The sequence below is a fragment of the Diabrotica virgifera genome, chromosome 4 (genome assembly GCF_917563875.1).
Source record: "Diabrotica virgifera virgifera chromosome 4, PGI_DIABVI_V3a".
NCBI lineage: Eukaryota > Metazoa > Arthropoda > Insecta > Coleoptera > Chrysomelidae > Diabrotica > Diabrotica virgifera.
The window spans coordinates 252,356,153-252,382,044 of NC_065446.1; the positions used below are offsets into that span (position 1 = coordinate 252,356,153).

General features: G+C 33.0%; 1 protein-coding gene across 2 annotated transcripts in view; it reads left to right on the top strand.

Moving 5' to 3' along the window:
- Positions 1-25,892, top strand: part of LOC126883375 (sterol O-acyltransferase 1-like) — an 84,422-nt gene that overhangs the window by 20,585 nt on the left and 37,945 nt on the right. For both annotated transcript variants that reach the window (XM_050648859.1, XM_050648860.1), the window contains exons 2-3: positions 3,226-3,369; positions 15,932-16,105. In XM_050648859.1, the coding sequence (XP_050504816.1) occupies positions 3,302-3,369; positions 15,932-16,105 (242 nt within the window). In that variant the 5' untranslated portion in view covers positions 3,226-3,301. The remainder of the gene's footprint in view (positions 1-3,225; positions 3,370-15,931; positions 16,106-25,892) is intronic.

Genomic DNA, 25,892 nt, shown 5'->3' on the forward strand with positions numbered 1-25,892 from the left:
ATACATTCCAAACATAGCGCCGGAGCATTTTGGCAACTATTCAGTCCATAATGTGAGGCCGCCCTGGTATAAAAAATTTTCTGATTTGGTTTCTTTGCGGATTCCTGTTCAAAAATGTCCCCTTTAACCAAATTAGAAGGCGAAAAATACGAAAACTAGACTCTTCTGGTTCATTCATATACCATGTGAATCACCGGTGATCACAAGCAAATCCCGCCTAAAAGTTATTCCGGTATGATATTTAGGTCATCCAAAGCGACACCTATGAATCGGAGAATAAATTTATAACCGGATTGTGCTTGGTACCAGAAAGAAGACTCTGCAAATTTATGCCGGTCTAAAAGCGACTGAAGCTGATGTATCACCGGTGATTCATATGGGAGCCAAAGCATAGATAAGAGGGTGGGGTGAGCCAAAGTGTTAAGTGCAACCAAGGTATTTGAACTTGTCAACTTTCTCTAATGATATACTGTCAACTAATATGTGGGCTAGACTATGTTGTGGTATGCTCAGACCATGAATTTGGTTTGGTCAATATTGATGTTTAAGCCAATTTCCATTTCTATTCTGTCGCCATAAAATAATTGGGAAAATATCAGGAAAAAGTTTGAGGATAAAGAGACTTGGTGGTGGTCAAACGAAGTACAAGGAAAAATAAAAGAGAAGAGAAAATTATATAAAAAGTGACAAGAAACCAGATCCGACACAGATCTTCAAAACTATATGGTGGCGAAAAAGGAAGCGAAAGTAGCAGTAGCAAAAGCCAAAACAGAAGCGTATTCAAACCTATACGGTCAACTTGATACCAGGGAAGGCGAAACGAAGATATATAAAATAGCCAAACAGAGAGCAAAGAAAGCAAAAGATGTTAATCAGATTAGATGTATCCGAGATGAAAATAATAAAATACTAGTTCACGAAAGATATCAAAAAGAGACGGAGAAAGTACTTTGACAGCTTATTAAATGAAGAATTTGACAGACAGCCTGTAGAGTCAACGGAGACAGTAGCAACAATGTTTACCAAAATAACAAACGAGGAAGTGGCTCAAGCGCTTCAAAAAATAAAGAAAGGAAAAGCGGTAGGACCAGATGATATTCCTGGGGAAGTATGGACAGCATTGGGAGAGACAGGAACAAGGTGGCTAGCAGACCTAGTTAATAGAATTATGGAAGTTGGACAAATGCAAGACGAATGGAGACGCAAAGAAAATTGTACATGTTTACAAAAACAAGGGAGATATACAACAATGTACAAACTACAGGGCTATAAAACTGCTTAGCCACACCATAAAAATTTGGGAAAGAGTAATTGATAGACGGATACGTGAAGAGAACGAAATTTCCGAGAATCAATTTGGCTTTATGCAGGGCAAATCAACAACAGATGCAATTTTCATTATAAGGCAGTTGATGGAAAAATACAGGAGTAAAGAAACCAACGCTCATATGGTATTCATTGATCTTGAGAAAGCATATAATAGAGTTCCTCGAGAGATTCTGTGGTGGGAACTCAATAAGAAAGGAGTCCCTGGTGAATATGTAAAGATTGTGAGGGATATGTATGAGGGAGTAACGACTAGTGTTAGGACAGGTGTGGGAGAGACTGATAAGTTTCATGTGAAAGTAGGATTGCACCAAGGCTCTGTGCTTAGTCCGTATTTATTCTCATTAGTTTTGGACCAGATAACAGCGAAACTATAGGGTAACATTCCATGGTGCTTATATATGCTGATGATGTCGTGTTAGTAGGAAATAGTGAAAGAGACAGAACAAAAACTGGAACAGTGGAGGCAAGCTCTGGAGGAAAAAAGTTTAAAACTTAGTAGGACAAAAACAGAGTATTTGGAATGTTCATTTAAAGATGGAGTTACTATAAAAAAAATGGTATCTTTGGATGGTGAACTGATTGTAAAAAGCAATAGTTTTAAGTACCTGGGATCGGTATTACAGAGTAATGGAGATATAGATGGAGTTGCATGCAGTAGAATTAGGGCTGGATGGATGAAGTGGAAAGAAGCGAGTGGTGTGTTGTGTGATAGAAAAATTCCAATGATGCTGAAGAGAAAATTCTATAAAACAGCCATAAGACTGGCTATGATGTACGGAACTGAATGTTGGGCAGTGAAAAAGAAAGAGGAACAACGAATGCATGTAGCGGAAATGAGAATGCTTAGATGGATGAGTGGAGTGACAAAGAAGGATAAAATTAGAAATGAGTATATTAGGGGAAGTCTAGGTGTGACACCAATTGATGCCAAAATGAGAGAGCATAGGTTAAGATGGTTTGGTCATGTAATCACCCAATACGAAGAATAGCTGAAGTTCAGATTCCTGGAAAGGGTAGGAGAGGAAGACCAAAGAAGACATGGGGGGGGGAGACGATAAGGCAGGACATGTTGGTAAAGGGGATTAACATTGATATGACCCAAGATAGAATTGTGTGGAGAAATGCAGCAATTAGGGAAGCCGACCCCGCATAGGGATAAGGCAAAGTGAATGATGATGATGAAACAAATGAATCAAAAAAGAAAATGTTGAGAAAGCTTAAGGCTACAATAAAGTTTTAATTTCAATATTTTATATAAGCTAGAATATTCCACAGGGTGTTCCGAACTTTAACGAAAACACACAGTATGATTGTTACACCCGTTATAAAATGACATTTACCGGTCTAGCAACACTATTATTACAATGATATTCTTAAATAATACAGCTATAACATACTAAAAAATCACTCAAATCGGACTAGTTTAGGAAATTCGAGACATCAAACATGCCCTATTTTTAAGGTGTTCCTTTAATTCTGCCGGTGTGTGTATATGGATCAGCAGCAAATATTAAAATAAACAACCCAAATTCACACAAAGCAGACTTATTGTTAGATAATCGCTTGCTTGTTTGTTTTAAATTTTTTAAGCATATTTTGTCCTTCGTTTTGCAAATTTTTTTGCAATACAAGCCACTACATATTTTTATGTGAAGTTCAAAGTCCACTCTGTTCTTATCATTTATTTAAAAATCCGGAAAAAATGATTTGGAGATGAGGTTATCATATTAATTTCAAATTTTATTATGACAGATATAAAGCATCGTATTCAGATAAAATATATAAGCGATGAAGTCTATTATTTACGGATAATTCATCGTTAGATAGGATAGTGAAAGTGTCGTACTTGGAAAGTACGCGTGTAGATCTGACGTTTTTAGAGTTTTTTCTTTCCAGGCGCATCACTAGCATCACTGGTTTGGTGGACTTGTGTTTCGGTTAGACATTAGAAGGAAAGGAAGCTTTAGGAATCATGAGTCCTAATTCAACGAATGCCATTCCGCAGAATGGTCACTGCAATAAACAAATGAATGGAAATATGTAAGTACAAATCTTGGTTTTCTAATCTTTTCAGAAAGAAATGGCACTCAAATTAACGTCTAAAGATTTGACCCAAACGATTGAGCTAAAGAAAAGCGTTTAATTAATACGCCAAAACGAATTCTAATGTTAATTGTAGCACAAAACGTCTCTATCTATGGTTTTTCTAAGACTACGATAAAACACGAATTTTTTGAATTTGAGTTTTGGTTGAAGTTTTATTTCGTATCGTATTGAAATTTGACACGAATAAGCGCCGATTTTGATATAAACAAATATATGATCGTTCAAAATTTGAAACTTTATTGTTTATTTATGAAGCATAACGTAAACAATTAACGTAAAAAGTTAAATTATGTATAGTTCATATCATTAGCTACAATCCGTTAAAGTTTCAAGTTTTAACATTGTAAAAAACCAAAGAATTTAAGCATTTTCCATTAAAATCGTTTTTTTATTTAAACAATTAATAAACATAAAAACATTTTTATTGACTATTTGTGTATTGTTCTCGCTAATGCATATGTTTGCAAATTTTCATTCATTTGTATTGGAGAAAAAGCAGTCAAATTAACGTCTAAAGATTTGACGCAAACTATTGAAGTAAATACATAAAAGCGTTTAAAAAAAGTATTGAATTACTTAAACAGTTTTTCCCTTTAAAACTCGTGTGGAATAATAAAATACAATTTAAATTAATAAAAAATACCGATAAACAAATTTCACTGTTTTTTATAATTAAATATAAATTATTATTTTAACATATTAACAGCAAGCAATATGTCACACTTTAATTTAACAATTAATTGAAAAATACAACGAAAATACAATGCTTAATAAAATACAAGCAAACGACGAAAACTTTAATTATCTGTAGATTTGGACCATTTACAGGGTGTCACCAAAATACAGGTCATAAATTAAATCACATATGCTGGTACCAAAAAGTGTTCGATTGAACGTAACTTACCTTAGTACAAACATGCACACAAAAAAAGTTACAACCCTTTGAAGTTACAAAATGCTTTTGTTACTTCAAAATTTTGAAAATTGCTTTTTCCCGATATATCTAAAACTATTATAGAAATTATTTAATTAAAATGGACATGTGGATTTATTATGACAGGAACATCTTAAAAAGAAACCCTGTTTGTTCCCTTAAACCCCCCAAACTTTTATGTACGTTCCAATTAAATTATTATTGTGGTACCATTAGTAACAATGTTTTTAAAACTTTTTTGCCTTTTAGTATTTTTTTGATAAACCAGTTTTAATCGAGATGCGGCTTCTTTTTTAATATGTTTACATAACAATTTTATGGGGGTTTTGTGCCTTTAGACCCCCCAAATGTTTCTGTACGTTACAATTAAACTATTATTGCGGTAGCATTAGTTAAACACAGTGTTTTTAAAACTTTTTGCCTCTTAGTATTTTTCCGATAAGTCACCTTTGTCGAGATGTGGCTTCTTTTTTAATATGGTTCAAAATATACCTTAAACTAATTTATAAATAAATTTTCATATTATTATGTGATATTATTACCAGGTCTTTAATCGTACTTAACAGTATACAAATATGTGGTGGATTTGACAAGTATTCAAAATATCTCGATAAAAACTAGCTTTCCGAAAAAGTACTAATACTAAGAGGTAAAAAAGTTTTAAAAACATTGTGTTTAACTAATGGTGCCACAATGATAATTTAATTGGAACGTACACAAAAGTTTGGGGGCTTTGGGAACAAAACCCCCATAACATTTTTATGGGGTGCACAAATTTCACTATAATTTTTTAAGATGTTCCTGTCATAAGAATGCCACATGTCCGTTTTCAATAAGAAACCTCAAATAGTTTTCGATATATTGGAAAAAATCGATTTTTATTTTGTAACTTCAAAGGGCTGTAACTGTTTTATGTGCACATTTGTACTAAGGTAAGTTAGGTTCAATCGAACTTTTTTTGGTACCAGAATATGTGATTTAATTTATGACCTGTATTTTTGTTACGCCTTGTGTACTCAAAAGCTGGAATGTGGCAACTTAGATCTAGCAGCTTTTAAACACGGAATCCACATAAAGATTAAAGATCACACACACCCAAAACTAGTCTTGCATACTCATAGGAACATTTAAAAAATTCTTTGTGTTGAGGAGGATTTAATCAGGTAGATCCAAGATGGATCATCCGAGCTCCAATTCTCTCCAGGCACTCCTCCATAACCCGCACATAGCACGTTGATGCGCTATGAGAAGCTACTATCATATCATAATAATGCCTTTCATATGAAAATTTTCGAGAGGTGAAGTCCAGGAAAGCATGGGGCGCTTTCGTCTCGTAGTACATATTCTTTTTCTTGTCGTCTTTTATGAGTGTTTTCTATCCGAGCTTTAGTAAGTCTACCAGAGATTGTTGGATGAGCAGACTCCAATGTCTCAATACTCGGATGGGAAAATAAAACCCTCTGGTCCAGTTTTTTAATGTTTTCTTAGTATTTTTTTTTAGTTGGCATGTGCCATGGATAGTATGATGCCGTTGATGAGTGCTAAACGGGAAAAAAGAGTAGAATGAAAATATTAACAAAATGAAAGAACAAAGAATGACGAAAATAGCTTGATATAAATCGGCATTGAAAAGGAGAAGTATAGGCTAACCCCGAAAAAGATGAAACAACAATCTGAACGTTAAAAATCGTTGATGCAGGCCAAAAAGAAGAAAATTTGCAGAAAGAAATTTTAAGTGACTGGCGAAAGAATTCGTCTCTCCTTGAATACTATAAAAATGAATTTCGTATTTTCTTTAATGTAAATGCCAGTTACACTGAATTCAAAGAAGCATCTCATAGTCTAGTCGCAACATAGGGGGCCCCGTGGGCACTTTTAGTTCGCCGCGATTTGATGGTGGTATTATAGGTTTTTTGGGTCGCTGAATCCAATGGAAGTGGTCTGGAAGCCCAAATGTGGCGCGTTTAATTGTTATTAACAAATTATGGTAAAATTAGGTATTTTTCAGGAATTATTAGAAGCTCTGTAAATAAATTGATAGTGTTAAGGTCTTCTCTGGTGTATTTTTGGTCGCTAAATCGAATGCGACTAGTCGCGATTACTCAAAATGTGCTCTTATTTTGTTAATAACAAAATAATTGTTTATTCGCCGAAAAGCTCGAAATGCGTTATCTACATCAAGTTGTAGTCTTTTTCATAGTATTTTATATGCTAAATCGATTGTCACTAGTCGTGATAGCTTAAACCACGTTCCGACTTTGTTATTAATAAATAATTGCAAAAATAACGGTTTATAGTACGTTTACTCACGGTTTTTGCTCTAAATTTAAAAAAACCACTTGGAATGACATGAAATTTAGAATGCATGTGGCTAATATGTCAAACAAAACAAGTGATATTGTGCCAATGTGTGCTTTTACCCTGGGGGTGAGTTTCACCCGGTTTCGGGGGTGAAAAAAGAAACCTTTAAAATAAGTCCGGAATTGGATAAGCTGATTAATTCTAAGCAACTTTTGTTCTATAGGGTTTTTTCACTAAGTTAATACTTTTCGAGTTATTTGCGAGTGAATAATGTTCATTTTTCAACAAAAAAAAAGAAAATAACTCGAAAAGTATTGACTTAGTGAAAAAACTGTATAAAGCAAAAGTTGCTTAGAATTAATCAGTTTATCCACTTCCGGACTTATTTTAAAGGTTTTTTTTCACCCCCGAAAAGGGGTGAAACTTACCCTCAAGGTAAAAGCAGACATCGGCACAATATCACTTGTTTTGTTTGACATGTCAGCTACGTGTATGACAAATTTCATGTCAACCCAAGTGGTTTTTTAAAATATAGGGCAAAATCCGTGAGTAAACGTACTATAAACCGTTATTTTTGCAATAATTTATTAACAACAAAGTCGGAACGTGGTTTAAGCTATCACGACTAGTGGAAATTGGTTTAGCGTATAAAAATACTATGAAAAAGACTACAAACTTGCTGTAGATAGCGCATTTCGAGCTGATAACAATTAAACGCACCACATTTGGGCTTCCAGACCACTTCCATTGGATTCAGCGACCCAAAAAACCTATAATACCACCATCTAATCGCGGCGAGCTAAATGTGTCCACGGGACCCCCTATGTTGCGACCAGATTATAAGGGGACATGAACAAAATGCAAAATTTTGACGCCTGTCAAAATTTTCAATGTATTTTAAATGTAATCATTTTTTTCGAATTCTGAGAAAATAAAAGTATTTTTGAAAAATTTAAACGCAGAATGAAATACTTTATTATCGAGGACCGAAAGTCCCTTAGAATGAATAAAAAGTTTCTTTTGAATGAGATATTTGAAATTAAAAGTCACCAAATTTTCTCTTAGTTTTTTACCCCTGTAACTTATTAAAATAAACAATATAGAAGTTTTCAGGTACTTTCGGCCCTCGGTAATAACGTAATCTTTCATTCTGCGTTTAAATTTTTCAAAAATACTTATTAATTTTCTCAGGATTCTAAAAAAAATGAATCCCATTTAAATAGCATTGAAGCCGAAAGTTCGTACCCATCCGCTTAATATTTATAAATAGATACATATTAAAAATTGTCCCCTTCCCGCGTTTTTCTCAAATATAATAGACCAGTAAGGATCTGTTTTTAGGTGGATGTGAGAGGTGGCATTCAGATTTTTGCAGATAAAGTTAGGTGATAACTTCGTTAATAATAATTGATTTATGCTCCTTCTCAAGTATGCCCGGAACATTAATAAAAAAAATAAAATATTTAAAAATTTCAAAAAATTTCGTTTTTTTTTTTCTACTTTTTTGCTTATAACTTAAAAACGATTCATTTTGGAACAAAGTCGTATAGGAATAAAACAAATATAATTAAATTTTCTATCAGATGTGATTGGCTAAATATGTCTTAATTTATCACCCTTGCTGCAAAATAGCAATAAATATAAAATAAGGGGGCAGAACAAGCCTGTCCTTATTCAATGATTTTCCATCACTTAGGTTACACTTGGAACCTTCCTAATTTTTGTAATGTGCTAAAATCGTACACCAACTTTCATTAAAATTGACTTACTAGATTTTAAATAATAATTTTGCAATCTAAACTTTTTTTTAAAAATTAAAAATTTTTAAAATCTTGCACAACAAAAACTAGAACATACAAAGATTTGTCAATTTTGTTACATATAAAGCAGCACTCCACCTATTTAATGCACTTTACAGAATTGAAATCGGATCATTTAAGCAGCCTCAGCAATGTTTAAAAGTTATAAAGAATTTTTTGGGTTATAAAAAAATTAGTCCTGTGGCCAGGAGGGGGTGCTACGGGCTCCTTTATTTAGATGAACTTATCCAAGATTTCTATGTATTTTTTGACCCGTGGAAAACGATTTTTTTGGGTAACAGTTGATCCGGATGTCGATAAGATTGTTATAAACAAAGAACTTGAGGAATTACATAACATCGATTTTTCGCAAAATAAATAATTGTTTTGTATTTCTTGGATAATTCTCAGCAAAAAATGTTCTTACAAGTTTTTCGTAGGATGCATAGTTTTCGAGATAAACGCAGTGGAACTTTCAAAAATTCGAAAAATTGCAAATTGAACGCGAATAACTTTTGATTAAAAATAAAATAGCAATTCTGCTGACAGCATTTGAAAGTTTAAGTCAAATTATACCGGTTTTAATTATTTGCATTGCAAAAAATTAATTTTTTTATTATTAAATAAAGCTATTTGTTTATAAGCCAAAAAATTGTTTATAAGTTTAAAACATTGCTGAGGTCCCTTAATTAAATAATCCGATTTTAATTTTGTAAAGTGTATTAGATAGGTAGAGCACCTCTTTATATGTAAAAAAATTAGACAACTTCTAAATGCTCTACTTTTTGTTCAGAAAGATTTTAAAAAATTTGAACTTTTTTAAAAACATTTAGATTGCAAATGTATTACGCAAAATCTATTAGGTCGATTTTAATGAAATTTGGTACACGGTTTAAGTATATTACAAAGAATTTCCTAAGTGAATTACTAAGGTTCTAAATGCCACCAAAGTGGTCAAAAACATTGAATAACAACAGGCGTATTTATATTTTTGACCAGTCGTATATCATACAAAATTCAATTATCTTTATTTTATTTCTCTATGACTTTGTTCCAAAACGAATCGTTTTAAAGTTGTAAGCAAAGAAAGAAGAAAACAATCGATGTTTTTCGAAATTTTTAAATAGTTTAATTTTTTTATTAATGTTCCGGGCATATTTGAGAAGGGCATAAGTAAATTATTATCACTGAAGGTGTCACCTAACTTTATCTGCAAAAATCCGAATGCCACCTTTCACATCCAAAAATAGACGTTTTTTCACAGATCCTTACTGGTCTATAAGGAATATATTTTAAAATCTTTTTGAATGTTGTGTATTTATATTTTTGTTCAAATTAATTTATTTATTGCTTTGATGCATCAAGCTAGTAATTTATTATCAAGTCAAAAACAAAGTGATTAAATAATAATTTGCTGCGGATTATTTTTATTTCTATTTTCGATAAAAACAGTAATGTTGTCATTTGCTAATAATGATATAGATTACATTTAAAATTAGAAATAAAATACTTGTTTGATTTTGATTTATTTACATAATTTACCAAGTACGTACTTTATTATCCAGTACCACCAATTGGACAATAATAAATACAGTAATTATACAGGATGATCAAGTTTTGTGACCAAGTACCAAGTCCGTTATATCTGTTATTTTAGGAGAAACCAAAAAAGGTCATATTATACAAAAGTAGGAGGTAGCTGCTTCTTCTTCTTGTAGTGCCTATCCGTTTCGGATGTTGGCGACCATCATGGCAATCTGTACTTTGCACACTGCTGCCCTAAATAGATTTGTGGTTGTTGTGTTGAACAACGTACATAGATTTTTCAGCTAGGAAATCCTTCGCCTTCCTGGTCCTCGCTTTCCTTCCACTTTTCCTTGCAGCAGTCCATATCTGCCACTGTTGCTCATGATGTGACCGAGGTATCCGATATTGGCTGTTTTTATTGTGATTAACAGCTCTTTTTCTTTTTGCATTCTCAGAAAAACACCCTGATTAGTAATGTGGTCGGTATAAGATATCTTCAGAATTCGACGATAAAGTCACATTTCAAATGCCTCAATTTTCTTACAGGTGGCGTCTGTGAGAGTCTCAAGTCCGTACAACAGTATAGGAAAGATATAACATCGTAGTAACCTGATTTTTATGGGTATCGACAAGTCATGACATTTGAATAACTTTGCCATTTTTTGAAATGAAGATCTTGCTTTCTCCATCCTACATTTGATTTCTATGGAACGGTCCCAATTTTCATTGACGTTCTTACCAAGGTAGGTCTCTTACCAAGGAGACTTTCTATTTGTTGATCGTTCACTCTGATTCGGTCAGTTTGCTGTTCCTTCTTAGAGATCACCATACATTTGGTTTTCTTAGTGTTTAGCGAAAGTCCGTATCTCTGACTGACTTCTGCGATTCTGTCCATTAACTCTTGGAGGGCGTCAGCACTGTCAGCGAATATCACTGTGTCGTCTGCGTCTGCGTATCTTATGTTATTGATACACTCTCCGTTAATTCGAATTCCGGCTTCAACATCGTCCACTGCTTCTTGAAAGATTTCCTCAGAGTAGATGTTAAACAGCAATGGTGATAGTATACATCCCTGATGGACCCCACGTTTGATTTTGATATCATCGGATTCTCCTGCCTCTGTCCGGATAGATGATGTTTGATTCCAGTACAGATTGCTGATAATCCTTAAATCACAGGTATTTATTCCAATATTGTTTAGTATCTCCATCAGCTTGTCGTGCTTTACAGTATCGAACACTTTATGGCAATCAATAAAACATGCATAAATATCGCAATTTACGTCTCTACATCGTTGAAATAGCACTTGTATACTAAATAGAGCCTCTCTTATATCCACTGCATTTCGAAAACCAAACTGTGTACTGTTGATTTTTCTTCGCACAGTCTATATATCCTTTAATGTATAACTTTTAGAAACAATTTTAAAATATAAAAGGGGGAGAAGTGTACTTTTGAAGTGTGTAAAATTAATAATTCTTAGCTGAGCGCTTTCGGCTTATAAAGCCATCTTCGGAGCTATGGTCAAAAAGGTCAAAATACCACTATGAAGAGAGATGGGTTCCATTTATGATATGAAATACTTCTGTTTCTTATGTAGTTTTTTATTGGTTGGAAAAAAACCTTGTCTGTCTGTTTAAAAAATTGTTCAATTTGCTGTTGGTTATTTTTGTATCCAGAAAAGTTAAACATCAAGAACGAGCACAAAGGACTTTCACACGAAAATTACATTATATATAAAACGAATATTTGATCATGGTAAGGTCAAAAAGACCTTACCATTTGAATACTGCGGTGTCAGAGAGCAGAATCTATCCGCATCATTCTGCTATCTGACACCGCAGTATTCAAATGGTAAGGTCTTTTTGACCTTACCATGATCAAATATTCGTTTTATATATAATGTAATTTTCGTGTGAAAGTCCTTTGTGCTCGTTCTTGATGTTTAACTTTTCTGGATACAAAAATAACCAACAGCAAATTGAACAATTTTTTAAACAGACAGACAAGGTTTTTTTCCAACCAATAAAAAACGACATAAGAAACAGAAGTATTTCATATCATAAATGGAACCCATCTCTCTTCATAGTGGTATTTTGACCTTTTTGACCATAGCTCCGAAGATGGCTTTATAAGCCGAAAGCGCTCAGCTAAGAATTATTAATTTTACACACTTCAAAAGTACACTTCTCCCCCTTTTACCTGTTGTCATAAGTGTGTACGAAACTATTTCAGTCTTTACATTTCAATTTTAAAATATGCCTCATTAAGCTGATGGTTCGGAAATCACTGCAGGATACAGATTTTGTTTTCTTTGGTAAAGCAATAAACGTTGACTTCAGCCATGTTCTTGGTGTTACTCCACTTAAATATATTTCATTAAATATTTTGGTAAGGCGTTGAATACCGTCGGTGTTAAATAGTTTTATTAATTCAGCATATGCATTGTCAGCTCCAGGAGCTTTGCCATCTTTTAGTTGTGAAATTGCTCTTTCTACTTCATCCGATGTGACTGGTACGTGGTGATCACATATGTAGGAGGGAGATTGTCCGGATCTAGTATCATCAAAGAGTTCTTGGATGTATTTTGTCCATATGCAGATTTCTTGATTTCTATCTGAGATGATATTCCCTGTTGGTCTCGCAATTTGCTAGCTGTGTTGGATTTCTGAAGACCAGCTGCTGTAATAATTTTAAAATTTTAAAAATAATTACAAATATCTGGTGTGAGGAACTCATGTTGACATTTATTTACAATATAACTTCTTAAGAAAATTCAACAATTTATATTCATCCATGGCAATACAGATTCGGTCCTTGGCCTTTTTCAGTAAGCTTCTCCATTCATCTCGATGTACTGCTTTTCTTTTTCATGAACGTGTTTTTAGGATGTTTTTGGCAACCATCAACAAAGCTTCGAAATCATCATCATCGTCATTCTCTTTGCCTTATCCCTATGCGAGGTCGGCTTCCCTAATTGCATTTCTCCACACAATACTATCTTGTGTCATATCAATATTAATCCCATTTACCAATATGTTCTGCCTTATGGTCTCCCGCAGGTCTTCTTTGGTCTTCCTCTCCTACTCCTTCCAGGGATCTGCACTTCAGATATTCTTCGTATTGGGTGATTAACGTCTCGACGTTGAACATGACCAAACCATCTTAACCTATGCTCTCTCATTTTGGTATCAGTTTGTGCCACACCTAGACTTCCCCTAATATACTCATTTCTCATTTTATCCTTCTTTCTTCACTGCCCAACATTCAGTTCCGTACATCATATCCGGTGTTTGGCTGTTTTATAGAATTTTCCCTTAAGCTTCATTGGAATTTTTCTATCACACAACACACCACTCGCTTCTTTCCACTTCATCCATCCAGCCCTAATTCTACTGCAATCATCTCTATGTATTTCTCCATTACTCTGTAATACCGATCCTAGGTACTTCTATTGCTTTTCACAATCATTTCACCATCCAAAGATATCATTTTATTTGTAGTAATTTCATATTTAAATGAACATTCCAAATACTCTGTTTTTGTCCTACTAAGTTTCAAACCTTTTTCCTCCAGAGCTTGTCTCCACTGTTCCAGTTTTTGTTCTAAGTCTCTTTCACTATTTCCTATTAACACTACATCATCAGCATACATTAGGCACCATGGAATGCTACCCTGTAGTTTCGCTGTTATCTGGTCCAAAAATAATGAGAATAAATAAGGACTAAGCACCGAGCCTTGGTGCAATCCTACTTTTACCTGAAATTTATCAGTCTCTCCCACACCTGTCCTAACACTAGTCGTTACTCCCTCATACATATCTCTCACAATCTTTACATATTCGCCAGGAACTCCTTTCTTATTAAGTGCCCACCACACAATCTCTCGAGGAACTCTATCATATGCTTTCTCAAGATCAATGAATACCATATGAGCGTTGGTCTCTTTATTCCTGTATTTTTCCATCAGTTGCCTTACAATGAAAATTGCATCTGTTGTTGATCTGCCCTGCATAAAGCCAAATTCATTATCGGATATTTCGGTTTCTTCACGTATCCGTCTATCAATTACTCTCTCCCATATTTTCATGGTGTGGCTAAGTAGTTTTATAGCCCTGTAGTCAGGGCCGTAACTACGATGTTGGGGACCCCGGGGCAAACGTGATCTGGTGGCCCCCTTACGGGGAGCTTGGGGAGTTTACCCCCCAGCGGAAGAGAGGGGGTCCGGAAAAATGTTTGACATTAATCCCTTGAAAATTGATGAACTAATCCCTTGATAAACTAGACTTGAAAGGCACTTCAAAACATCTCAAAATCGTATTTCAATGCATTGACTGCATCAAATCGTCCAGCCCAGCGTGTTGGATTGAGAGGATTTACAGTCACTTTCGAAGAACATCTTTCAGATTGGTATGAGAACTTCAGTGCCTCCTAGCGAATGACACTGTGGCAAAAAAAACAAACAGTTTGAACAGTTTCAAAAAACTGACAGATGTCTCTATCGTCTACAGCTACAACATCTTTCAACACAACATTCAAATTATGCGACGCGCAATGAACAAAAAAAAAACATGTCCCCTGGGACATGTTTCATAGAACAAGGGGACCCTATTCAGGTTGCATTTTAGTTTTTTTTTTTCGCCAAAATAACTAATTTCCTCAGTAATAATTTATCTTTATTATTATCAATATATCTTTACGAAAAGTCTCGGGGGCCCCCTCTTCCAATGGCATTTTAGGTTTTATTACGCCGAAATAACTAATGTCCTAAGTAATAATTTAATTTTTTATATTAAGGTGCCGGGAGCCCCAGCTTATCTCAGACCTCAGGTACCCGTGTTCTGTTCCAATAGACTAATTTCACCAGTGAAAAATTAAAACTTTATGTCGAGGTTTACGGTGCCCCTGTAAGATCTTTTTAAAATTGTGTCATTTGAAAATATTTCGTTGGGATCGACATTTAAAATATGTACATATTTTTATTTTCCTCGTCAAAATATATGCACTGCAAACCAAACGGTGGCCTCTGCGGGGCCCCCTTTGTCCGGGGGCCCCAGGGCACTGCCCCGGTTGCCCCAATGGTAGTTACGGCCCTGCCTGTAGTTTGTACATTGTTGTATGTCTCCCTTGTTTTTGTAGACAGGTACTAATATACTGCTTCACCATTCGTCTGGCATTTGTCCAACTTCCATAGTTCTATTAAATAGACCTGCTAGCCAACGTATTCCTGTCTCTCCAAATGCTCTCCATACTTCCCCAGGAATATCATCTGGTCCGACTGCTTTTCCTTTCTTTATTTTTTGAAGCGCTTGAGCCGCTTCCTCGATTGTTATTCTGGTAACCATTTCTGTTACTGTCTCCGTTAACTCCACAGGCTGTCTGTCAAATTCTTCATTTAATAAACTGTCAAAATACTTTCTCTAAATCTCTTTTTGACATTCTTTTCGTGAATTAGTATTTTATAATTTTCATCTCGGATACATCTAATCTGAATAAAATCTCTTAATTATTTAATTAAAAATTAAATTAAAATTAAAATCAACAAAGCTTCGAAATGTTTTCCTTAAAATCGGCCGGTTTTGAAACTAGCGGAGCGATAGAAGGAGAAAGAGCTATTAACTGTATCTCTGGTTCTTTTTTATGAATTTTGACGTTTCTTCTTTTAATGTGAATATACTTTTTGCGTATATTACGAATATGCATTATTTAAATAAATATGTCGATGATGGGAGATAAGACTGAAAATAAATGAGGCTATTTAATCAGGAATTTGGTCACTACTCAATACCAACGGATTTGGTATTTCTTAGAAGACATATTACAACAATTAATTGTCACAGTTGCATATGATTTACGTTTACAAAATTTGCTTGCTATTTGTTCTAGATTTATTATCATTTCTTTCATATTCATTCTTGTATTCTTCTCTTTTCCAGAAAAATAAAACAGTACAAACCATTACCAGAGAAGCAGTTTGAAGCAAGGGATTCGCTAATTGAAGAACTATGCAACAAGGTACCTCATATAGCATCGATACAGAACTTTTTTATTGCCACAATATTTTGCCTGTTCACGAGTATTTTGGCAAATGACTATATGGTAAAGGGGGAGTAAGTATTTATTTATAATTTCATAATGTTATTTCATTCATTAGCGATTCCTTTCGTTTTCTATATTAATTATTTTTTTATATTTTTAATCTAATCTTTCTTATCTTTTTATAATTTATTTTTCTCTACCTTATTTCTTCTATCTTACCTTCTTCCTTACCTTTGTTCTTTCTTTCTTCCAATATGTATTCCATTTATATCATGCTTGATGCTTTTCCTATATCGTTTTCCTTTGTTGTATTGTTCTATGGTTACTTCTTTAACACCACGACCTATCCAATTATATCTCTCCTACTCTCCTTTACGTGTTAGTTTGTAAATAATGAGTAACAAGTCATGTTATTCCTCTGGGTCTTTTTCCCGTTACTTTGCATTCAACTATCATTTGTTTCGAGTCTTTTCTTCTTCTAATTATATGTCCAAAATGTGATCCTAAGAGCCTAAGTAAATTGTCTCACCACTTCTTACCAGGCGATGTTTCTTATCTCTTTTGATTATTTCTGTTTCTTTCGATACTCATTACTTTGGTTTTTTGTTTTTATATTTCCATTTATTTTTATACCACATTCCATACCCATTGTATCCAACTTATTCATAATTTGTTCCAGGTATTCTGCTGCAAACGCCAATGTAACTCTGTTATCAGCATATCGTAGGTTTTTGGATTTTTCTTCCTCCTCTTATTACTCCATCTTTCCATTCCTTAACAACTTAACACATAATGTGTTCACTGTATACGTTGAATAGAATGAGGGATATTATACATCCCTGTCGAACTCCAGATTTCAGAATTGTTTATCGAAACCCCGTTAGTAACTCTTACATTAGCGGTACTATTTACATACAGTTCTTGTAATGAGTATCAGATGTTCCGGCGTACCTATTTCACTAAGTATATGCTATATTTTATCCCATCTTACGTTATTGATAGAGTTGCACAAGTTTGACTTGAATGTTTGAACTTGACTTGAGTTTGACTTAATTCAAGTCAAACTCAAGTCAATCCTTCTGTCAATTAATTCAAGTCAAGTCAAACTGGTCAATGGTTAGAGGTTTGAAAATTCAAACTGTTTGTCAAACTAGTTTGAAAGAGTTTGAAAATTAATTTATTTAATAGATATACTTTTCTTCGAGATAAAAATGTTTAGTAATTTTTCAGGAACGCAACTCATAAATATTGGCAATATCATTTTAAAGTTTTCTACTTTAAAATGTATAATATTATATGTCTGAATGCCGATATAAATGAGTCAGATTAAATAAATTATTAGAAGAATTTTTTACTAAGCAACAACATTTTTGTTTAGTTTAGTAATATTTTGTATTTTGACAACGACACCCGATTTGGGCGTCGAAAGTGTTTGAAATGTGGTGCCTACGTCGAATACATAGAATATCATGGATGGACAGAGTCAGAAAGGAGGAAGTACTAAGAAGAGCCGGTTTACAGGATAGGGAACTTTTTAATTATGTTAAAAGTAAGACTACATACTTGGGGCACATACTACGAGGACGACGATACACTTTTCAGTAACTGATACTCGACGGAAAGATAGAGGGTAAGAGAGGACTGGGACGTAAAAAGATGTCATGGCTGCATAATCGCCAATGGACAGGAACCCACAGCTATGAAATGCTTCGCAATGCTGCTAAAAACAGAATTATGTAATCCTGACTATCTAACGTTTCACCGTCTATGCAGAAATGCACAGCATCTTAAGAAGAAGAAGAAATATGAATTTATAATTGCCAGACATTTTTGCACGTTTTATGCCTCGTTGCACCAACAGATCTTAAGCTCCAGCTTAGCTAAGCTCTACTTATAGATAGGGCCTCCTTGAGTATCACTTACGTTGCACCATAATTTTAGATTCTTACCTTATTATCAATTATATCTGTTATTATACAGGGTGTAACCAAAATACAGGTCATAAATTAAAGTACGTATTCTGGGACCAAAAATAGTTCGAATGAACCTAACTTACCTTAGTACAAATATGCATATAAAAAAAGTTACAGCCCTTTGAAGTTACAAAATCAAAATCGATTTTCTCGAATATATCGAAAACTATTGGAGATTTTTTATTGAAAATAAGCATGTGGCATTCTTATGACAGGAACATTTTAAAAAAGAATGTGTGTGTACTTTGTACGCACGTAAGAAGTTATACTTCTATTATATGATTATATGATTATAAACGAAATTAGTATACTTTTTATTTATATTTTATTTAAATATTAAATTAATTTATACTTAATACTTCTCAAACATTTTTATTAAAACAGTGCCAAAAATTAAAATAATAAAAAAATAAAACACACACAAACACATTAAAAATGCCACAAATGATTTCTGAACATTAATTGTCGGAAAAAATTTTAACTAAATACGTATTTTCTGAAAATAAAATTATATAATAAATATACTTACAATCATAAAATGTATAAAAAAAAATAAAAAAATAAAAGTTTCTATTGGGATTCGAACCAACTTACCACGCGGCTGGTATTTGCGTTGTATTGGGATTCACCCGCATTAAAACTGCGCTACAGACACAGCTTGTCATTATGTGCGAAGATCGTCTAACTAAACAGATTAACCTTTTGACATTTTTAACTTATGTAAATCAAATTATTTTGATTTTGAATTGAAATGATTTAGAATTGAAAAAATACAACAAAACATAGGGTAAGAAGACAATATATTAGGTGAATATTAAGGTGTAAAATAAAAGTATTACATACAGTGCCGCGCCAGCACGTGTTAGCGCCTGTGTGCAAAACATTTAATGGCGCCCAAAAATATGCATTTTTGTTAAAATCGTCTCGTTAAATTAAACAATGTGACTACAAATGAACAATTATTTATTGTAACCAAACAAAAATAACTAAAAATTCTCCTATATGCAACAGGAAAATAAACTAATTAAAAATTAACTAAGTTAAAATAATTAAATAACGTATCAACAGAAAAAACTAAAGATACAGGTAAACATGAAAATAAATATCTATTTCAGAAAAAATTTACTTTTTGCGCCTTCTGTTAGGAAAATCTTTTTATAACATGGTGAATATCATCTAATATTGACGACTCTATTCTATAGAGATCTTCTTCTTCTTTTGGTGCCTATTCGTTTCGAATATTGGCGATCATTCTGGCTATAATTATTTTATTAATTGATGCTTTAAATAGATTAGTTGCTGTTGTGGAGAACCATTTCCTCAGGTTCTTTAACCATGATATTCTTCTTCTCCCAATTCCTCGCTTTCCGAATACTTTTTCTTGAAGGATTACCTTCAGTAATCTGTATTTAGTGCCCTTCATGTCAATTGCGACATATACGCATGTCGGTTGATTACGAGATAGCATTTGATCGGGTACAGCATGCCAAAATAATGTAAATACTAAAAGAAACAGGAATTAACAACCAAGATCTGAAAATATTTAATTAGAAACATTTACAGGAATCAGACTGCAAGCCACAGAGTTAACGGAGAACACACCGAATACGTGAAAATCATGCGTGTCATCAGTATTTAATTCTTTTAACAAAGGCTGAAGCTGTATAATTCATATTATCTCTTCAAACACATCCTTATTGAGTGTCCTCAGTATGTGACTCAAAGAAATCGACATAAACTTAAGCCAAATATTAAAGATATTTTAAACTCGTCCGATCAACTTCATAACTTAATTAGTTTCTTGAAAGACATGCGATTATTTAACACAATATGATCTTTTGTCTTTATAATCTCTACCTATTATTCAAAATTTAGTGATTAATAATTAATCACTATAATCCATAATTAATAATTATTGTAATAATTAGTTGTAAGTCTCTATAGTATCTAATAATTGTACTCCCAATATTTCTGTCATAATTTTTACCTAAAGTTATTTAAGATTTAGAAATTAACTGTTATAATAATTAATTTTAAGTCCTCATTGTAATTAACTATTGTATAACCAATACTGTTTGTGTCAATGGCCATTGCAGCCGAGACACATAAATTTAAATAAAAAAAAATCGTCTCCCTTTATATCTAGATGATCATTAAATCTCAGTTTTTTCCAAATTTCTACACAAAAGTTTTATTGTGAGTTTTCTGTAATGTCGTTCAAATTATGTAAAAATTTGAAACCATTAACATGATTTTCCATCCAACTTTGTATGACATTTTAGGATCCAAAATCGGTTCGTCTTTATGTTCGTAATCGAACTGTCAGCTTTTTTCCGAAGCCTTAACTGTGTGGTTGGTTGATAACTGGGCTCCACATCCAATTTATCTGCAGTTTCACGTTTCATTTGCTGTAGTAATAATATCATTTAATTTGCTATCTCTCCGAAACTCGAGCAACAATTCTAACGTGCTATGTACTAAGAGTATGTCATAAAAAAGATTTTTCGGGATTCTTCTATATTTTGAATTATATAATTATTAAGATATTACCAAAGTAGAAAGTAAAATAGTTAATTACTAATTTATTAATCATATTTGTAATTTATTTGTAATAGTTATTTTATCAGTGGTAAAAAACACTTTGAAAAGTACTAATAAAAAATTTTCATTTTTGACTTATACTCTTAATACATAGCACTCTAGAATTATTGTATTTCTTGTAAAGCGTATTATTCATTGTTTTTTTTTATTGAAAAATTTTGCTAACGAAGTTAACTTTCATCAGAACTTTAAAAGGTATATAGACTGAGCAACTGAGCATATGAATGTAAATGTTCATATTTTATCTCCTGAACATCTAGATTGATATTTTTAATCACGATCTTTATCCGAATGTGTTATGTGACATAAAGCATAATAAATTTCTTCCAAAATTTGGTATAATGGCTTTAAAACATCAATTCTGCTGGACCAGTGTGTATTAGTTACATGCTTTAAAGCCAGACTTGCAAAGTGTTGTTTTATGATATCCCAACGTTTGGTAGAATCTGAAAAAAAAATGGGTAAGTGTTATTTTGACCAGCCTAAAATTTTTGAAAACTCTAGTGGCGCCCCTTATTTGTTGGCGCCTGTGTGCACCGCACACATTGCACACGTGGACGGCGCGGCCCTGATTACATACTACTTATGTATTTTGGTAGGTTCAAGGTAGGTATCGGAGCCCGTATAACGACTGATAAATTTCGCAATCAATTGCGTCGTGCGAAGTGGCTATGTTCAAATATCATAACAAAATTTGATCAACTATTTATAAAACACTTACCAGTGAAAGATTATTTAGCTTTGAATAAGCGAGATCTGCGGCACTCATACTAGGCACAGTTTGATGAGCTTTCACATTGGCATGCAACAATCATCTCTTCTATGTAAATAAGTCCAAAAATATAATATGAAAACTATTTAAAAAGGCAGTATAACCATTAACTAACTTTTTGTTTGTTGTTTCTCTTCCTACAAATTTTAAAACGCAACAAGCATACATTATAACCAAACCATGCACAGTCCCACAGCTGTGTCACAGCTGCCATATCGGATAATTTTTGTCATGTCATTTGAACATCCAATCAGAACAAAGTTATAATGCGCATGCGCCCGGTCGCTAGGTTTTCCCATATAAAATTTCACCGTCATTACGCCCGTAAAGAAGTATAACTTCAAAAAAAATTATAGTGAAATTTGTGCACCCCCTAAAGATTTTATGGGGTTTTGTTCCCTTAAACCCCCCCAAACTTTTGTGTACGTGACAATTAATTTATTATTGTGGTACCATTACTTAAATTCAATATTTTCAAAACTTTTTTTCATCTTAGTATTTTTTCGATAAGGCAGTTTTTATCGAGATGCGGCTTCATTTTTTAATACGTTTACATACAAAATTTATGGGGGTTTTGTGTCTTTAACACGTTGACGGACATTGGGTCAAAAGTGTAAGCAAGTGTTGTGACACTATATGTATGTATTTTGCAATGTAGAATAGGGAAATTGCTGAATTTCTTAGTTTATGGAAACAATGAGTTTTTAACATTTATTTCAAACATGTGGATGACGACCATTATTGTTTAATACATTTAATATGCATTCATATTATGACACCGATTTTTTGTCACAACTCGTTATTTTAAAAAAGACGTCTATAGACGTTGTGTCACATTACATCAATGGAAATTAGACGTCTATAGACGTTCTGTCCGTCAACGTGTTAAACCCCATAAATGTTTATATGTATGTTCCAATTAAACTATTACTGCGGTACCGTTAGTTTAACACAGTTTTTTTTTTAAATTTTTTGTCTCTTTGTATTTTTTCGATAAGGCACCTTTTATCGAGATGTGGCTTCTTTTTTAATATGGTTCAAAATATACCTAAAAATGTAAATCATAAATAAATTTTCATATTATTACCAAGTGTCCATAATCGTACTTAACCATAATATACAAATATGTGGTGGATTTGACAAATATTCAAAATATCTCGATAAAAACTGTTTATTCGAAAAAGTACTAAGAGGCAAAAAAGTTTTTAAAACATTGTGTTTAACTAATGGTACTATAATAATAATTAAATTGGAACGTATACAAAAGTTTGGGGGGGGGGGTGGTTAAAGGAACAAAACCCCCATAAAATTTTTGAGGGATTTCCAAACTTCACTATAATTTTTTCTTAATAAAAAAAAAGCTCTAATAGTTTTCGATATATTGGAAAAAATCGATTTTCATTATGTAACTTCAAAGGGCTGTAACTTTTTTTATGTGCAGATTTGTACTAAGGTAAGTTAGGTTCAATCAAACTATTTTTGGTCCCAGAATATGTGAATAAATTTATGACCTGTATTTTTGTTACACTCTGTACATATTATGTATTATGGTATTCTTATTGTAATATATTATAATTATATTATATTAATATAATTATTAATATAATTATATTATATTAATAATACCCTGTATTATGGTATTCTTATTGTAATATATTATAATTATATTATAATAATTCTTATGATATTCTCGACTTAAGCTTTTGCTGTGTTTCATACATTATAACAAGGCCTTTGATAAAGTGCGGCATGATCATCTAATCAGACTCCTGGCAGAAAAGAATTTAGATAAACGAGACATCCGACTAATAGCAAATATGTACTACAATCAGAAAGCAGTAGTGAGAGTAGAGAATAATACCACTGAAGAAATTGAAATAAAGCGAGGTGTGAGACAAGGGTTTATACTGTCACCAACCCTGTTTAATCTCTATTCCGAAGACGTAATGAATAGAACACTCTCTGAGCAATCCATAGGTATTAAAATAAATGGTGTTAGATTAAACAATCTGAGAGTTGCCGACGACACCGTTCTGATCGCAGAAACACTTGAAGAGCTACAGACATTGGTGAATAAGATAGCAGACTGCAGCGAAGAATATGGACTATCTTTGAACATAAAGAAAACTAAATTTATGGTAATATCGAAATCAACAAGAAATGTCCAAGATTAATATTTACACAATGAAATTATCGATCGAGTTAGCAAATACAAATATTTAGGCACTTTTATAAATGAAGACAACGATAGCTCAGCAGAAATCAAAATAAGAATAGAAAAAGCCAGATCCATATTCACTAAAATGAAGAGAGTGTTCTGTGGAAGAGATTTGAGCCTTGAAATGAAACTTCGCCTGATGAGATGTTACGTACTTTCTGTGCTGTTCTACGGAATGGAGTCGTGGACGCTGAAAAAGATTGATACCAAAAAATTATAGGCATTTGAACTGTGGATGTATTTCAGAATCTTGAGAATATCATGGACGGAGAGAGTCACAAACGTCGAGGTCTTGAGAAGAATGAATAAAGAAAAGGAAATCATATTTACGATCAAAAAACGAAAACTGCAAAACTTAGGACACATTACAAAGAAAGATATGAACTGCTTCGAATAATTATGCAAGGGAAGATAGCAGGAAATAAAAGGTCCATAGGAAGAAGACGAAACTCCTGGCTAAAGATTCTACGGGAATGGTATAGCTGTAGCAACAACGAATTGTTTCGGTCAGCAGTTTCGAAAATACGTATAGCCCTGATGATCGCCAACCTTCGGAACGAAGATGGCACTTGAAGAAGAAGAAGACTTAAGCTTAAGATCTGTTGGTGCAACCGGGTATTATTTATCACAAACTATTAGTTGATAATGACAGATTTAAATTAAATATTAATAACTAACATTTATTTTTGTTTTAAATTAAATAATTATAGAATACAGACAGGACAAAATGAAATTGAAGACGTATCAAAATTTATGCTTATATTTAAGAAAATGACATCTTAATTATTTTCTCATTTTTTTCCTTGCAGAACACACATTGCATTTTTTTAGCTATTATTGTATTAAAATTTCACTTTCACTAACAAGAAACACAACTTAAAACTCAAACAGTGACTGGCCCATTTTAAATACATGTGCGGGCAATATGCCTTCCCGAATTTGTCGAAACTTGGGTAAAAATGGGTACCTGTCAGTAAAAGGTTCTTTGATATTTTACAGTATTTGTTGCTTTATTGTTGTAACTCTAATAAAAAAATCCTACTATTCTTTATTCTATTATGAAAACGAATTGGCAGAACGATGGTCCAGAAATACACTTTGGTAGTTTTATATTTGTTAGATGACTAATAAAACTACTGCCATTAAGAGTATAAAGTACCTGGTATTGATAGTTATAGGAATCGTTACAAATAGTCAAAAATAACGAAAATTTACGTCACTGCTAAATACATATTATTTTTAAGCTTTTAAATTCATCTGGCTGGTGACTAAAACCGAATTAAGTCTGGTAGTGCACTTTAATATTAAAATTATAGACCTACAAAAATAATTATTAATTGTTTATTTAAATTTTACCATTAAATATATTTTACATAATTCATTTGTTACTTTCTTAAGTTGAAATTTTGAACAAGTACTTAAGACTTGCATAGAAGTCACCTGTTGCAAGAGAGCGGAGGGTTAAGCAGCATTCTTTCTTTAACAGTACAGTAGAACCTCGATTATCCGTCAGGGCACCGGACCAAGGGTATGACGGATAATCGAAAAGACGATTAACAGAACAGTAAAAAAATTGAGAATTCATAGTACAACTCTCAAATTTCATTTGTATGGTTTGTTTGACAATATAAGAGGGATTTGTGTTCATACAATCGAATCAATTTAAAATATTCTGAAATCTGTATTTGTTTTACTGTTGCTTCACATTTTGCGACGGCTGTATTTCTTAATCGGCATAAGATCATGCAATCTACTTTATCGGCTTCTTCTTGTTGAGAATACCAACTCAATGAATGATTGCATATGCGATGCAGTTTCTCTAGATTATTAACGCATCTTTGTCAGTTACAATAGGTGCATCAACATATCTACAGTCAAATTCCAAGTCTGTGTCAGCTTCTGAATCGGTTTGGTCCGCCTTTGCTGCCATTTCAACAATTTTTTATCTATTAACAATGGATAGCCGTTTGTGTCCTCATCACAAATCAAATTAACTTTTTTTTTATTTTTTTACATTAAAATTTTTGCTTACGTAGTCAATACAACTTCTGTATGTGCCCTGACGGTTAACAGAGGTGACTCCAAATCTTCCATAGACATTCTACAGAAATTTGTAGCCTCCTCCTTCTTTTCCCTTTTGTAACAAACTCGAACAGCACACTCTCTTCTTCCTTTTTTTTTCGGCAAGTCCTGCAATAACTATAAAACTAGCAACGCTAACAATTATATCTTCACCTGTATCCGACATTGGTTCGACAACATAGTAAATATAAGATACACATCATAGTAAATAT